This window comes from Lygodium microphyllum, chromosome 1, assembly GCF_053477565.2.
Source record: "Lygodium microphyllum isolate KBCC chromosome 1, Lygodium_microphyllum_v1.1.10, whole genome shotgun sequence".
NCBI classification, from domain to species: domain Eukaryota; kingdom Viridiplantae; phylum Streptophyta; class Polypodiopsida; order Schizaeales; family Lygodiaceae; genus Lygodium; species Lygodium microphyllum.
Window position 1 is genome coordinate 14,002,593 of NC_141135.1, and position 16,473 is coordinate 14,019,065.

The window sequence follows — 16,473 nt, forward strand, 5'->3', positions numbered from 1 at the left end:
AAGGAGACTTATGTTGCTAGCTTGTTCTCAACTTTGATTTTTGGTGTATGTCTTCTCACATACCTCTAAATTTGTTCTAGTGCTTGCCTCTTGATTGCGTCGTTCATCAAGGAGTTAGCTCCACCTAGTTTTTCTATACTCAACAGAAAGGAATCATAAGGGATTCAATATTTGGAGGATTCTCTTGCCAACATTCTTTCTACTTCCTTCTTTTCAATGTCTCTAAATTTAGATTTCATTCCACTGCAAAGGGGAAGATATTATCTATTTTTTCCTTCAGTTTTGTAGAAAATAATTAGCTATAGTGATACAACTTTCTGTAGCTTTAGAAGACAATGGAATCAATTTGTCACATAGAGCCCACATCAAGATAGTGACATGTCTCCATCATTGAGGAATATGCTTGTTGTAGAAAGTGGCTTTGGCAACAATGAAGATCTCCAATTCTTCAATAGTAGTAGGAATTCTACAATTTTCCATTACTTTTCTTCCTCTTTAGTAGTGCCACTGCTTTCATTTTTAGCCTTCGTTGGCGCTTGTTGTTTCCCTAACTGTGCACTAAAAACATGGAACCCCAAGAGGAACACCAAGAAAATGGGGAAACTAGCACAAGAATATCTATCTTGTCACACCAACAAGCATGTTCTTCATATTTTAATCAACCACAAGAAGAAAATGAACACCAACAACAACCAATCTTCACGCAGTATCATATAGTGAATCCCCCATAGATTTATCACAACAAATCTTTAACATATTCTTCAAAATCTTCATAGGAACCATCAAATAATCAAAATAACACAAATACATAATTGACTTTGAATGGAATTCATCACATAGTATTCATATTTCATCATCTTCATAGTCTTCATAGTTTTTCTCTCAATCTCTCTCATAGATACATTATTTTTCATAAAACATTAACTATCTCTCTCACATATTATACTCTCTCTTAATAGTATACTGGAATAACAAAGAGTAACACTTGATAATCCTCTAAAGATACTACATTGACCTTTGAGCGCTCACTACTGTCACTGTCACTTCAGTCTTCTGTTCAAGTCTTCATCAGCTACTTCTTCCGCTTCTTCTAGCTTCAAAGAGCTTTCATTCATCTCTTTTCAAGATTTCAAAACATTCCAAAGCTAAACATTCATCCAATAGAACACTCATGGAAGCATATAGAATAAACCAGAATAAAATAAAAGATTTATAGAAGCTCAATAGAACACTTTACAGAAGGTCAATAGAAGGCATAAAAACCATATAGCTCAAACCAAAACCAATTTAAACCATTCAACACTCTCTCAAAAATTTTCTCAAACCACTCTTTTACAATCAAACCTCTTAATAAATAGAAAGAAAACAAACCAAAATAGAACCAAATCAAATCTAACAAAACCAAACAAACACAATATAGAACTAATCAGTACATCATATCTCAATCAAAAACCATCACAAGCTTCTCAATCATAATCAAACCATCACAAAACACTTCAAACGTATCCAAAATTAATCAATAAATCCTCAAAATCAACCATTCAGAGATCATAAAAACAACAAAAACCAACTCAACAAATAAGTCAATTCTGCCCTCAACACCTATTTGATGCAATTAAATTGACTAAAAGATATGTTAGGAATCTACAAGAATGAGGGTTTTGAGAAGGCAAGGATTTCGATGAGGTGGGGACAATATGCTGGTGTTTATATTGGAAATTCCATGCCCATTAGCGGCCCCAAAATCCCCACTTGCCCCTCCTTTAATGTTGAAAGGAAATAGGGCAGTTTTGTGACAATACTTAGCCTACATGAAGATGGCAAGTATTCTAAAAACATGCCATGAAATGCATCAACACTGAGTGATCAAAGTGGTCAAAAATTCATCTCATTGGATGTTGTGAAGGATAAAAAAGAAAAATGCTTATGCTTTAAGTGTGGACATAAGTGACCATGCCTTAAAATGCCACTACAAGATAGCAAAGGTCAACAAGGTTCATAGCATGTATGTTATGGAGGATTGGTAAAATAAAGTTGGAAAATCAAATGCTTTAAGTGTTGCAAATACCTTACTACATGTTGAAAATGAGGACTATGGAGAGGACCTTGAGTAAGAATAGTTGTATGACCCGCTAGCAGATGGATTTACCTTTGACCTAGGCGGTTGCTTGCCTCATGACATTGGTTTTATTACTCCTCCTACACCCCCTCATGTTGCCACTTCCATTTTCTCCATCTTTATGGATGCATGGACATGCTCTAGGAGCCCGAGCACACTGTGCATTTGAGGGAAAATGAATGAAAAGCATGTAATTATCTTGGTGGATAGTGGTAGCACACACAGTTTTGTCAATAAATTAGCCATTGATAGGCTGAAATTTTTTCCTATAGAATTACAACATCCCCTTAACGTTCAAGCGGAAAATGGTGATGAAGAAATCAGCACACATGTATGCTCAAAGGTTCCCCTATACTTGACTAAAAACTATATGGCATTAGTTGATCTAATTGCACTAGACATGGGCCCTATTAATGTTGTCTTGGGATATGGCTGGCTGAAACACTTGCATAAAAGTGCCATGTGCTTCTCTCAATTGTATATAGAGTTTGTCATGGAGGCATAATTCGTCTATTTAGAGGGAGTTCAAGATAATGTGGTATGTGTGGTTGTAACATATAGAGTATTGTAATAAAAGTAAACAAAAAGTAAAACTTTTGGTGCAAGTAGCCATGGAAGAGTATAAAGATTCGTATCAGATGCCTTCAACTCTCCCTTATGCATCTCTAGTCCTATTAGTCAAGACAAAAGATGGCTATTTCCTTATGTGCATTGACTACAAAGGCGAACAAGGTCACATTCAAGAATCGGTATCCTATTCTTAGGATTGATAACTTTCTTGATGAGCTGAAAGGGGCATGGTAATTTATCAAGATTGATATGAGATTTGGCTATCATCAAATATGCTTGAGAAAGGGTGATGAGGTAAAAACAACATTCAGGACTGATCATGGCCTTTGCTATTTCTTAGTGATGCCTTTTGGATTGATAAATACCCCAGCCACATTTCAAAGCCTCATGAATAAAATCTTTACTGTAAGTCACAAAAGGCATACTTGGCACATTCGAAGGGTGTTTCACGTCTTGAGAGAGTATAGATTCTATGCTAAAGAGAGCAAGTTTGTATTCATCTAGACATCAGTGGAGTACTTGGGGCACATTGTGAGCGAGAAGGGCATACATGCTAACCCCAAAAAGGTGCATTGTGCTATGGACTAGCCCACACCCTCTAATACCACATCCCTACATGGTTTCCTTAATCTATCCTCATTTTGTAGAAGATTTATCAAGCATTATGCCAGAATTGCAACATCCTTGACAAATCAGTTAAAGAATGAGTCATTTTTTGGGAATGTCATTGTAGCTTTAATCAATTGAAGGAAATGCTTACTTCAACCCCTATCCTCATATACCTTGACTTCTCAAAAGAGTTCACCATTTCAATGTGACACTATTGGTAGAGGTATACATGCTATTTTGCTATAAGAACATGGTGTGGTTGCTTTTGTGAACCATAAGTTAATGAAAAAGAAATGCAAATGAACGTTTATGACTAGGAGATGTTGGCCATCCTTCATGCTATTAAGAAATGGCACCATTATCTCTATGGCAGTTGGTTTAGAGTGGAGAGTGACCATTGAGTCCTCTAATACTTCTTGACTCAATCTACCTTGACTCCTAAGCAGAGGAGATGGGTGGCAACTTGGTAGAATCTTGATTTTTACATCTCTCACACTAGGGGCAAAGACAATGTAGTAGATTCACTATCATGGATATGGGCATGTAGAGTGTCATCCATATCGGAGTTGCATAGTGATTAGATTGAGAAGCTCTAGGAAGCTTACTTACTAAATAAAGAATTCGCTCACATATTTTAGAAATTGCAACATGAGATATAAGAAGAAAACTCCCAATATTAGCTTAAGAATGGACTCATATGGTCCCATGGTAAAATTTTCACCCCCCCACACTTCTCCCTTCACTTAGAAGATCATGGAAGAGATGCATTATTACCCCACTATTGGTTACTTGGGTGCCTTCAAGACATATGATATGATTGCCAAAAACTTTCATTCGAAGGGCCTATGGAGGGATGTCAAGGATTTTGTGTTTAAATGTGTTCCATGCCAATAGAACAAGGAGAATACCCTTAGACTAGTTGGTTTATGCAACCCTTGCCTATCCTTGAGGGAAATTAGATGTATATCACCATGGACTTTATTATAGCTTGCCCATAACCAAGAAAGGATGGAATAGCATATATATGGTAGTAGACATGCTCATCAAAGCTACCAAATTTATTCCCACTAAGACTCAATATATCGTGTCTCAAGTGGCTACTTACTTTATAGAGCATGTATTTAAATTACATGGGTTACCACAAGTCATAATGCATGATAGAGATGCTAAGTTAATAAGCAACTTTTGGCAAGTGGTTTTCACATCTATGGGTAACAAGCATGCTCCATCCACAACCTACCACCCCCAAACTGTGGCTAAACCAAGAGGGTCAATAAATGGCTTGAGACCTATTTGAGGCACTTTTGCATGATGTACGACATGGATATGTGGCTCCATTTGGCTAAGTTTGCATAAAACAACTCCACTTACTCTAGCATTGTGTTTTCTCCTTTGGACGCACTATATGGATATAAGATTTCCCTCCCTATGGTCCTATTCAATGACAAGATAAACCCTTAGAGCAAAGAAGAGTTAGAGCACATGCATGCCTTGCTTCAGCCCCAGGGAGTCCACTAGGGTTTACCGTATGGTACCATGTGAGTGTAAGGGAGGGGGGTTATTTAAGGGAATGAAGGTACATTTTATAAGGTAAGGTCCCATAAATAGGGGGTAGATAAGGGGTATTTTCATATATTTCTTGCACGCAGGTGACATCTCCTTATTACTACTACTAAATCCCCTGTAGCTTCAGCAATGTAAGGCGAATCTTCGAAAATCCCAAGATCATATGAAGCTTTATGCTAATAAGAGAAGATGGCACATGAAATTCCAAGAGGGAGATTTGGTCCTTTTGAAAGCGCCGAAGTCTCATTACTCCACTCTCAATGATGGCAACAGTAACAAGTTGGCCCATAGGTTCTATGGCCTATATGTTAGATATGCTCAATGCCCCACCCTCATACGGTGCCACCAATGATCCATGGTGCTCAAAGTTGTAAGGCCCCCATTATGAGGAGAAGCCATATGTGAGCTTGAATATTGGTTGAGTCCTGACTTGTATGTCAGATGAGATCTATGTGACCGTTGTGGGTCTAATCTTTGGGTCAAACGGAGTAGTTAAGCTGGTAGCAACTTGAGGCACATTGCATCAAGTTATGACGGTAAAGGGAATATTTTCTAGAATATTCACTGACCAACTAGTGGAGCCTCATATGGTAGGTTGGTCAAGCCAACCTAACTACCTTCGTGTGCTATAAAAGCTAAACCCCTTTACAACCATCCATGATCTATCTTTCACCCAATCAGAGTTGTTCTAGCTAGCCTTAAGCTCTTCACCTATCTTCTATCTAGATCGCCATCTAAGCTTCACAGTGGAAGCGCACGGGTGGACAAAGCCATCTTTGTATCAGTTGTTTAGAGCTAAAGAATTTTTTAAATTCTCCTCTTATCTGTTATGCACTCTCTATCTCTTTCTCAGATTCTGTTCGTTGCCCCGTGTAATTTTTACACTATATTGGATCATAAAGAGAGTTGGTGACTTGGCATGTTGCTTAGAGCTCCCCTTCTCAATCAAGGTTCACAATGTGTTTCATGTCATCCAATTGAAGCTCTTCATTGGCACCTTTGTGGACTATATGGAGAAGTTACATTCCATAGATGAAGAAGGCATCATCTAGTGTATCTTTGAGACAATCATCGGCAATGAGATAAGCATTTAAGGTCCCAATCTATCAAATAATAACTCATCAAATGGGAATTTCTACCACTGGAAGAAGCCTCTCGACAACTAGCCACCATTTTGGAGGAGTTTGTCCACTTAAGAGAGGCTCAATGGGCTAAACACTAGCTACACATGCCTTGTTTTGGCCCCAAATTGCATGTAGACATCACTTTGTTTTAGAACAATTTTGTTTTTGCATTAACTACAACCAAGAGCATCATACATGGGCCAAAAGTACTTATCATAAGCTACACATGTGGCACACCCCATTTGGAGCAGCCTATCAAAAGTTATGATATATTTACTTTAGTTGGTCTATGGTGGACAACATGCTATCCATAGTCTTCAAGCCCCCATTTGTGATAAATTGGTGGCCAAGTTTCCATGTGGCAATGCCCATTTCATGTATATCATCTACACACACACACACACACACACACACACACACACAATTCCTCTTGGATATGAGCTCCTCATCCAAAAATTTCTCTCATTATAATGTTGGTCAAAATAGTACTCTACAGCCCTCCTCCTTAGCCATTGCAATAAGTCCCTTTCATTACTTTATGTTTTTGAGGTCAAAATCTTTAGGATCAGGATGGACTAACAAAGAACTCTCTTCACCCTCAACAAGATTCCATGATTTCCTCTCCTTTCTCTCTCTTCCTACCCTTCTCTCTTTTTAGGCTCTCTCTCCCTTTCTCCTTATTTCTCTCTCCTTCTTATAGTGTTCTCTCACTTCTCTTCTCTCCCTCTCTATCTCTCCTGCCCTCTTGTTTACATGGCGGAGGTTTACTATGACATCCCAAAGCATGTGAGCTCTATTTCCTTTCTAAGAGGCCAAACAAGGCTCCACTAAGGCGACTTAGAGATCTCAATACAAGAGGAAGAAGTCACCAAAGGTGAGAAGGGAAATTAACCAATTCCACCCAGATCAAGCATGCTTGCATTAGAATATCTAGAAATTCCTCCATGGGACAGCATGAACCAAATGACCATTTAGAAATAGAGGGATATCTTGCATTGTGCATGCCCGAGCATTTGAATAGCGAAAGAGAATCTCAAAAAACCCTTTAGGGCCATCATCAATCTCCTCTACAAGAAGGGCTTGCAGTTGCCCTAAAGCCTCAATTTGACTTACATCATCACTCAAAAGTATGGCCTATAGACACACTATAATATAGGGAATCAAAGGAACCCTTCCTGTAAAATAAAAGATGGCTACCCTCTCACAGAAGGCAACAATCTATTGTAATATGATTTTTGTCCTCATGATTGGCAATGTAGGATCACCATCCGATAAAGGGCTTTCTTTTTTGTCATTTGCATGTGTGTAATCATGCATGAGATTATTCACGCTGGCAAGTATGTGGCAAGTATATACTGAAGAGTTTGATTGGTTTGTGAGGAAGGGGTTCACATAGCCTACTAAGATGTTTTACCTTGGTACTTGTCCCCTTGCTCATGTAAAGGAGGGCAACTGCCTTGTTGTAGGGTTATCTTTACCTTCTACCCTAGCCAAATGTTGATCCAAAAATCCATATTGGTGTCACAAGAGGTCTCCATCACACACTCTCTCTTTATCTTTTCCTCGGGGAAGTTACTATATGTATATCATCTACATCACGTACATTCAAGGCCTATTTATAAATATCCTTATTTGTGAATTTTTCTTGAATAAAATATAACCCTTTTCTTAAAAATGGTATTAAAAAAAATTATTTTGAACCCACGTGATGCACACATATATTCATGAGTAACTTACCCAAGATCTTTTCCTCTTCACCACTAGTGTGCAAGCAACGAGCTATGATTTTCTACTCTCTTTGTCTTATTCTCTCAATCTATCTATTTGTGCAGTGTTACAAAACTTGAAGGCACTCCCTCTCTCTCACTATTTGTTGCTTATCTATCTATCTTTGTAGATTCTATGTAGCTACAAATCCAGGTCGTAGCATGGTTGCATCAATACAGTTGCATGTAGAGTTGCAGGGAGTGCACAGGCCCACATGAGCTAGAATAACGACATGCTCAACAGCTCTTGTCACTTCATGTTAGGGTTGTAAGTGAATGCAAACTCTAGCACTTGTTGCATATTTCTCCATTGGATAAGGTTGCATCACAAGTTGGCATAGTCTTTAAAGACCTTGTAAAAATTACAATGTGCAATGTATAGAATCTAAGGAATAGAGGGCACCTAGCAAATTAGAGACGAAAAAAAATTCCTTTAATTCTAAACATACTGATACAAGTGGCTTTGTCCACTTATACACTTCCACTATGAAGCTTAGATGGCGATCTAGACAGATGATAGGTGAAGAGCTTAAGGCTAGTTGGAATACTCTAATTGGGTGAGAGATAGACGATAATGACTTTGAAGGGGTCTCTCTTTAGAGCCCAAAAAGGTGGTTTACAATAGTATGAACCTTCACTAGCCGACTAGGGAATATTATGAAATATTCTAGAGAATATTCTCTTTACTATCATACCATGGCTTCCCTCTGACCCCATCATGGGGCCATTGTCCCCCTTGAGACCTCCCTAGTTAAGGGCCGTTTCCAAGGCCCTCACACCCTAAAATGGGAGTCCTTAATAACTTCCATACATTGCAAGACGATATATTGTGCCTCAAGTTGCTACCACCTTCACTACTCTAACCTAAAGGTTAGATCCACAAAGGTCACTTTTTTGCTATCTAGTCACATGGACCTCATCTAACATACAATTCAAGGCTCAACTAGTGCTCATGCATGGCTTCTCCTCATAATTGGGGCCTTACAACTTTGAGAATCATGGAACATTGATGTTATGCTACAAGGGTGGGGCATTGATCATATCTAACAAAGCTCCTTCCTAAGCTTGCATACCACTATGCAATATCTCTTTAGCTATTCAATAGTTGATTGAAGGGGTATGGTGGTGGTAACAAATACATCAGCTTGTTCACCAACTGTATCATCAATTGCTCCCACTCGTTCCTTACGTTGTCCACTTAGAAGTGGAAGAGCAGCCCTAGCCAATCCAACATGTCAATGCCCTCCCTCCACCCTTCTAGCCTTGCTAGCCTCACCACTACTTGCGACATTGCCCATGTTGCATACTTCTCATATCTCTCCCAACCATGTTTTGCATCTCCAACTCCTGTAGTAGCAGTATAGTATACACCTCCATCCTCCTCTTGCCCTCTTCTTTCACATCTGCAAAGCCATGGCTATTGCCATGTCTACTTTCATTGCTTCTATTACATTTAGATGAACATGGCATTACTTAATGGGTTGGAGAGGGTGGTGGCAAGTACTTCATATTGGGGCTTGAGGTGTTCATGATGCTCTCCATAATAGTGGAGATTTAGAGATGGGCTTTGAGATGGCCATCCCACAGTTTCTCCAGGCGATGATGCTCCGACTATCCTCGATCTTCTTCACCTTCTCCCTTAGCATGTAGTGGATGAGAATGAGAGAGAGAGAGAGAGAGAGAGAGAGAGAGAGAGAGAGAGAGAGAGAGAGAGAGAGAGAGAGAGAGAGAGAGAGAGAGAGAGAGAGAGAGAGAGAGAGAGAGAGAGAGAGAGAGAGAGAGAGAGAGAGAGCAACTTGGTATTAGTTGGAATTGTTTAGTGGTAGGGTGAAGGTAGTGTATGACTAGGATTTGGAAGCATGCAAGTGGGGACTTAAGGGGGGGGAGAGAGAGAAAGGGGGGGTGTGGTTTATTGTAGTTGTTTCTCAAAGATAGAGAGTTCTTGACTATAGAGAGACTGATACATTGCATTAACTAACCCACATGAGAGGGGAAAGAGAGAGAGAAATGTACAATGATTATCCTTCCCCTATTACTTTTTACTTTGAAGTATTGAATAGTATATCAATATGAGTGTATGATTATATAGATTCCTTTTTCACATAAATTTAGAAGGCTTTGTGACTCATCCCTCTAGAATTTCAAAGTCTCATTCTGAATTTTTAGTGCAAACCTTTGCACTTGTCTGACAAAAAACTATGTAAAGAAATTGTCATGCTATCATGTGGTGCCTTTGAAACATGATTCTCCTCATAAACATGTATAGAAGGTGATTTAGTAAATATATTTTGCAAACTTATGAGAGGTATATTGAGAATTTTGCTAGAAGTAGGGAATTTTAGGAATTTTGACCAAATTGGTAAATCTTAAACTTAAGGAGATATATCGAGTTTTTTATTTCTTCGTTTTTGTTGTTTTTTGGGGTTGGGTAATGTCTTCTCCTCTTGCTAATGACATGCAACACCAAGAGAATACAATACAAAGAATTGGATACAAGCCAGTTGTGACAGAGTAACGTCCTCACAGAACAGCCATGTTCTCTCCCGCGGGCGATGGGCTGCGCTGTTGCGGCGGATCCTCCATGGCTGCAGAGAAGCCTCACAATGTCACCAGACGAGACGCCGTCGGGTTCTTGAAGAAGTACCGTGGCGATCCCTTTCAGCGGCGGGATGATTGGAACCGCGAGGCGAGCTTTCTCCCTCTATTGATTTCCGCGCATGCCGACAGACCTCGATCGCCATGTCTCCAGCAGTCTCTGATGCATAGTCTACACCAACGGAAATGTAGACTCAAGAGAAACAAACTCAGTCAAGACAGGAAGATGGGAGTCCTATCTGCATGGCAGCATAAATGCAAACCTAATTACAGGAGAAGCAGCCAAACATGAAAATGGAAGTCCTACCTGCAGGAATTTTTCTTTCTCAAACATGAAAATGGAAGTTCTTACTGCAGAAACTTCGTGGTAGATTATGCTGCAGCTTAATCTACACAAAAGATAAGCAGAGCCAGCCAAACATGAAAATGGAAGTTCTAACTGCAGACTCTTTGTGGTTAAGTGGTTGGAACAGTCCACCATGGGTTGATCAAGAGCTTAGACGAAGAGGACTTGCGCTTGCTAAAGAAATGAAAGATGGGAAGTTGCATGTGAGGAGTGAAGGCAGCCCATTTGTTGAAGAGAGCAAGTCTCGTCCTGTGGAAGGTGACGTGGAAGAAGGTCATCTGGTGAATATGCTGAAGTCTTGTGCAAAGCATAAGGACTTAGACAGAGGCACCAGGTTGCACACATATGTACGCAAGCATGGTTTACTTGAAAAGAGCTGCTATATTGCTAGCACGTTAGTTAGTATGTATTCAAAGTGTGGAGCTCTAGCAATTGCCCAACAAGTGCTTGATGAGCTTCATGTTCGGAATGTGGTCACATGGAATGCGCTACTTACCGGCTATGTGCAGCAGGGACATGGTGAAGAAGCACTCAAGTGTTTTGATAGGATGCAACATGAGGGGCAGTCACCAGATGCTGTCACCTTCATCTGTGTCTTGAAAGCTTGTGGCAGCGTAGGAGCAATCGACAAGGGCGAACAGATTCATGACAAGATTGTTGGTTTGGGTTTGGTGGAAAAAGATATTGTGCTTGGCAATACTCTGCTGGACATGTATGCCAAATGTGGCGCACTTTCAAAAGCAGAAAATGTGCTAAATGAGCTTCCAGTTCGAAATGTGGTCACATGGAATGCAATAATTGCAGGATATGCACAGCATGGACATGGTGAGGAAGCATTGGAGTGTTTTGATAGGATGCAATGTGAGGGTCACTCTCCAGATGCAGCCACCTTTAGTTGTGCGTTGAAAGCTTGTGGCAGCATAGGAGCAGCTGACAAAGCAGGCCGGCAGTTGCATTCAGAAACGATAATGAGGGGATTGGAAAGTGAGCTCCATGTTGGTAGCACACTAGTAGCCATGTATAAGGAGTGTGGGTCAATCAGAGATGCACGCCATGTATTTGAAAGGATGCATGTCCGAGACGTGGTCTCTTGGAATGCATTGATTGAAGGGTATGCTGAACAGGGGCAGTGCGTTGAATCAGCTGACTGCTTTTATCAAATGCAGGTGGAAGGAATTGTTCCTGATCCTGTCACATTCATCTCTAGTTTGAAAGCTTGTGACATGGGACAGGCTTTAGATATGGGCCTTTATCTACATGCTGAAGCAACCAAGAGAGCTTTTGAAAATGATTTACGGGTGAATAGCACCCTGGTGGATTTGTACATCGGATGTGGTTTGCTTGCACAAGCACGCCATGTGGTTGACCAGTTGCCAATGCGTGATTCTATCTCTTGGAATGCATTGATTACAGGATATGCTGAGCATGGATTGGATGAAGAAGCAGGGAAATGTCTCGGTCAAATGCTGCTGGAGGGAATATTTCCTAACCCTGGTACTGCCATCTCCAGCCTGAAAGTTTGTAGCACCTTAAGGGCGTTAGAAACAGGCCAACAAATCCATGCTGAAACAATAAAAAGAGGTTTGGAGAAAGAGCTTCATGTGAGCAATACCTTAATAGATATGTATGGAAAATGTGACTTTGTTGCAGATGCACAATACATGTTTGACCGATTGTCAGGTCGAGATGCAGTCTCTTGGGCAGCATTGATTGGAGGGTATACCGAACTAGGGCATAATGAGGAGTTAAAGAATTGTTTCAGGAAGATGCAACTTGAGAGCATATCCCCAGATTCAGTCACCTTTATCTGCATTTTAAAAGCATGTGGAACTGCAGAAGTTTTAGAAATAGGCCAAGAGATACATGCTGAAATCTCCAAATGGGGATTTGAAAGAGAAGCCTATGTGGGCAGTGCACTTGTGGATATGTATGCTGGGTGTGGTGCTCTCCTTGAAGCACGGCAAGTATTTAATGGACTGCAAAATTGGGGTACATCTTTGTGGAATGCACTGATTGTTGGGTACACTGAACACGCTTTAGGTAAAGAAGCAATTGATTGCTTCCAGGAAATGCAGCTAGAGGGTGTATTTGCAGACTCTGTCACTATTCTTTGCAGCTTGAAGGCATGTAGTGTTACAGGATCTTTGGAAACAGGCCAACAGTTACATGCTGAAGTTACAAAGAGGGGCTTGGAAAGAGAACTAAACGTTGGGAGTGCTCTTGTTGACATGTATGGCGAATGTGGCTCACTTGCAGAAGCTTGTCAGGTATTTGATGGGCTGTCTAGTCGAAATGTTGTATCATGGACAGCAATGGTTAAGGCATATGGAAAGAATCATAAGGGACTAATGTCGATTCGATGTTTTGAGAACATGATAAAGCAGGGCTGGAAGCCAACTTCAATCACATTCCAGTGTCTGCTTGCTGCATGTAGCCATTCGAGCTTGGTGCATATGGGCCAAGATTATTTCATGCTGATGACGAAAGAATATGGAATCAAGCCAACTCCAGATCACTGCCTCTGCATGGTAGATCTTTTTGCAAGATCAGGATATGTTTTTGAGGCTGAAAAGTTCATTGCAACCATGCAGTTTGCTCCATTCAGCACAATCTTGTTTTCTTTGCTCAGTGCTTGCAAGATCTATGGGAAAGTGGAAGTGGGAGAGAGATGCTTCCAGCAACTCGTGGAGTGGAAGCTGGAAGATTCCTCAGCATACTTACTGTTGGCTGCCATTTATGCAAATGCTGGCATGTGGAATGATGCAAATAGACTAGAAAAGACAAGATTAATGGCTCATTAGCTAAAATTTTGAAAGCTGCTTTTACCTTAGGTAGAATCATCTTGGTCCTAATACCATAATGAGGATCATGAATTGGGCTCATGCTATGGCTGGGGTTGATTAAAAATTTTTAGACATTTTTTAACCAGGAAAATACTACAGATATACTTTATGAGAGGAGAACAAATGCAGCAGATTTTGCTAGTTGTGTGTTCATTATTTGACTGATTGCTTTGCCAATAGGCTAGGTTTACCATATCTTTATGGGATGCCCTTAAGGCTTCTCAAACACTTGGCTTTTCTTGTTCCAACACTGTTGTAAGTCCTCTTCCTTTAAGCCCACCTGTGCCAATGCATGGCTAATAAAGAGGTGGTTCTCGATAGCCGACAAGCTTTCTTATACATTTTTTCTTATGCCTTCCTTCCTGTAATAGGGTGGCCTGCATTTTGGAACCTGAGATGAGTGCTGTAGCCTTAATTCACTGAACCTGGCATAACTTAGAAAGAGCCCTCTTGGTTAGTTCTCATGGCTGGATATGACCAAACCTGGTATGCTTTGGAAGCACTGAACAGCTTCCAAAGGATGCAACATGAGGGCCTTTCTCCAAGTGTAGTTCTCTTTAGTTTCCTTGGAAGCCTGTGGTAGTGTAGGAGTGGATAAGGGCATGCAAATTTGTTATGAAATTTTTTTATACAGGGATTGTTGGGAAGAGAGGTTGTCCTTGGAAGCGCTTTGGTTGTATGTTAAATGTGGTGTGCTTGCAAAACCACAAGGAGCAATCAACAAGCTTCAGATATGGGATGTAGTGAGAATTAATTGCAGGATATGCTTTATATGGACATGAACTGCGTTGAAGGAATGCAATGGGGAGGGCTGTGGCAGTATGGGAGCAGGGTAAACAAAGTCATGATGAGATTATTAAGCTGTAGTTTCTCAAGACAAAAATTGTGGGTGGCAATTCTTTAGAGATATGCATATCAAATGTAGTGCTTGATGAGCTTCAGATTGTTGTGACTTGGTTTTCATTAATTGCACCAACATGGATATGACTAAGAAGTGTTGAACCACTTCTCAACAATGCAGCATGAGGGCCTTTATTGAATCATAGTCACCTTTGCTTGCTTTTTGAAAGGGTATGGCAGTGTAGGAGTAATTGTCAAGGGCAAACAAATTCATGATGAGATGCTGGGCAAAGGTGGCCGGGAACAGAGCTAATACTTGGCAATATGTGTGCCAAATGTGCCACATTTGATAGTGCTTAGGGAGCTTCCAATTTTGTATGTAGTCACAAGGAATGCACTAATTGCATATGATTTCAAAGACAGGCATCATGAGGAAGCACTGTTTTGCCTGTAATAGTTGCAATGTGAGGGCATTTATCAAAATGCCATGCCATCACCTTCACTTGCATCTTGATAGCCTATGACAGCATGAGAGCTACTGCTGACAAGGGCAAACAAATTCATGATGGAACTATTAAGAGAGGGAGATATATATATATGCGAACTGTAACAGAGGTACAAAAACACAAAGAACATTTACGGGAAAAAAAAAACACAACAAACAAGCCTCTGATTTGATGTATGCAAAATACAGGAGAATTGCGTAATTTTTGTTGGGAGTGACGATCTGGCATTGGAACATCATTGGATCTAAATCTCTCTTCCAGACCCGGTTTCCAATAACCGAATTGGTGAGGGGAATAAAAATATTTAACCCTATGCAATGCGAAATGACACTTCTTTAGCTACGTTAGGATGGTGTGTTTTCACCTGATCTATCTTCTATAGTCTAAATCACCCTACTTAGGCCAAACCCACTGTTTTTGAAGAGACTTCTTATTGTAGTTGGAATTATCGAAAGGTTCTAAAGAGCTTATGAAGTGACTCCAGACAGTGTGTGACTGCAACATAGTACATAATTGCTGTGGATGCAATGTAAGGGCCTTCATCCAAGCAATCACCTTTGCTAGCATTTTGACACCATTTAGCAGCATAAGAGCAGCTGCAGTGGTCAAACAAATTAATGATGAGATTCTTACTGGAAACACATGCTATGCTTGAGGCGGGGGAGCTTTTTGCTAGCAGTCCATCAGTTAGAGCACCCCTTACTCTATGAGATGGAGATGCATGACATGATCATCATCATTGAGAGTAGTTCATGTGCGGTGGTGGACTTGGAGGCTTTGCCCACAACAGACAAGTATTAGAGTCCTCGTCCTTGCAATCACAGGTGTAGGAGCTAATTGGGAGCCTCACAGGGTGGCACATTTGAAAGGCCCGTTGCCAACTAACCTTCAACCAAGAGCGTGATGCACTACGAGCAGGTTCAGGGGGACTGCATCAATAGGTGCGACAGCTGTTTACATGGCAGATCCCAATGGTATAGTGTTGCAATTGAAGAAAATTGTGGAATAAAAGATAGAGGAGAAATTATGTCACTGGACCAGCTTCCTGGTTGTCTTGACTTAGAGCTAGTAATCATTTATATATTATGCAACCACATGCTTGTTGGAGACTAAAAAGATATTGAGAGCATTGAGATTATGCAACCACATGCTTGTTGGAGACTAATCATTTATATATTATGCAGCTACATGCCTTTTGGAGACTAAAAAAGATATTGAGAGCATTGAGATTGTGTAAAAGTGGGGCTTTTTTCATTTAATAAAGCTATAAGACCTTGCTCTCTATATTGTAGATTGTAGCTTATGTAAATGAAACCCTTTATTAGGGACCATTTTTTAGTCCCAATATATGTAAAAAATATATTATATAAACCTCTCTCTCTCTCTCTCTCTCAAATTTTGAGAAGCATGTGTATATGATGAGGTTTTGAGTGGTAGCTACCCACATACTGTTGTTTGTAGTTATCAATTTGTAGATGGTAGCTACAAACATAGGTGGGTTCTAAAATGCTAGCAATGTGGTACCTACCCAATAAGACATCAGTTTTCAGGAATGATAATAAATTAGTTTGTAGCGAAAACTTTTTTGA

The 16,473-nt window shown here is 40.2% G+C and overlaps 1 protein-coding gene across 1 annotated transcript; it reads left to right on the forward strand.

Annotated features, from left to right (window-relative positions):
• Positions 1-10,194: 10,194 nt before the first annotated feature.
• LOC148040856 (pentatricopeptide repeat-containing protein At3g09040, mitochondrial-like) lies at positions 10,195-16,203 on the forward strand. Its single transcript, XM_087670794.1, has one exon. It carries the CDS (start codon positions 10,770-10,772, stop codon positions 13,494-13,496), a length of 2,727 nt encoding a protein of 908 aa, XP_087526920.1. The 5' UTR covers positions 10,195-10,769; the 3' UTR covers positions 13,497-16,203.
• Positions 16,204-16,473: the final 270 nt, after the last annotated feature.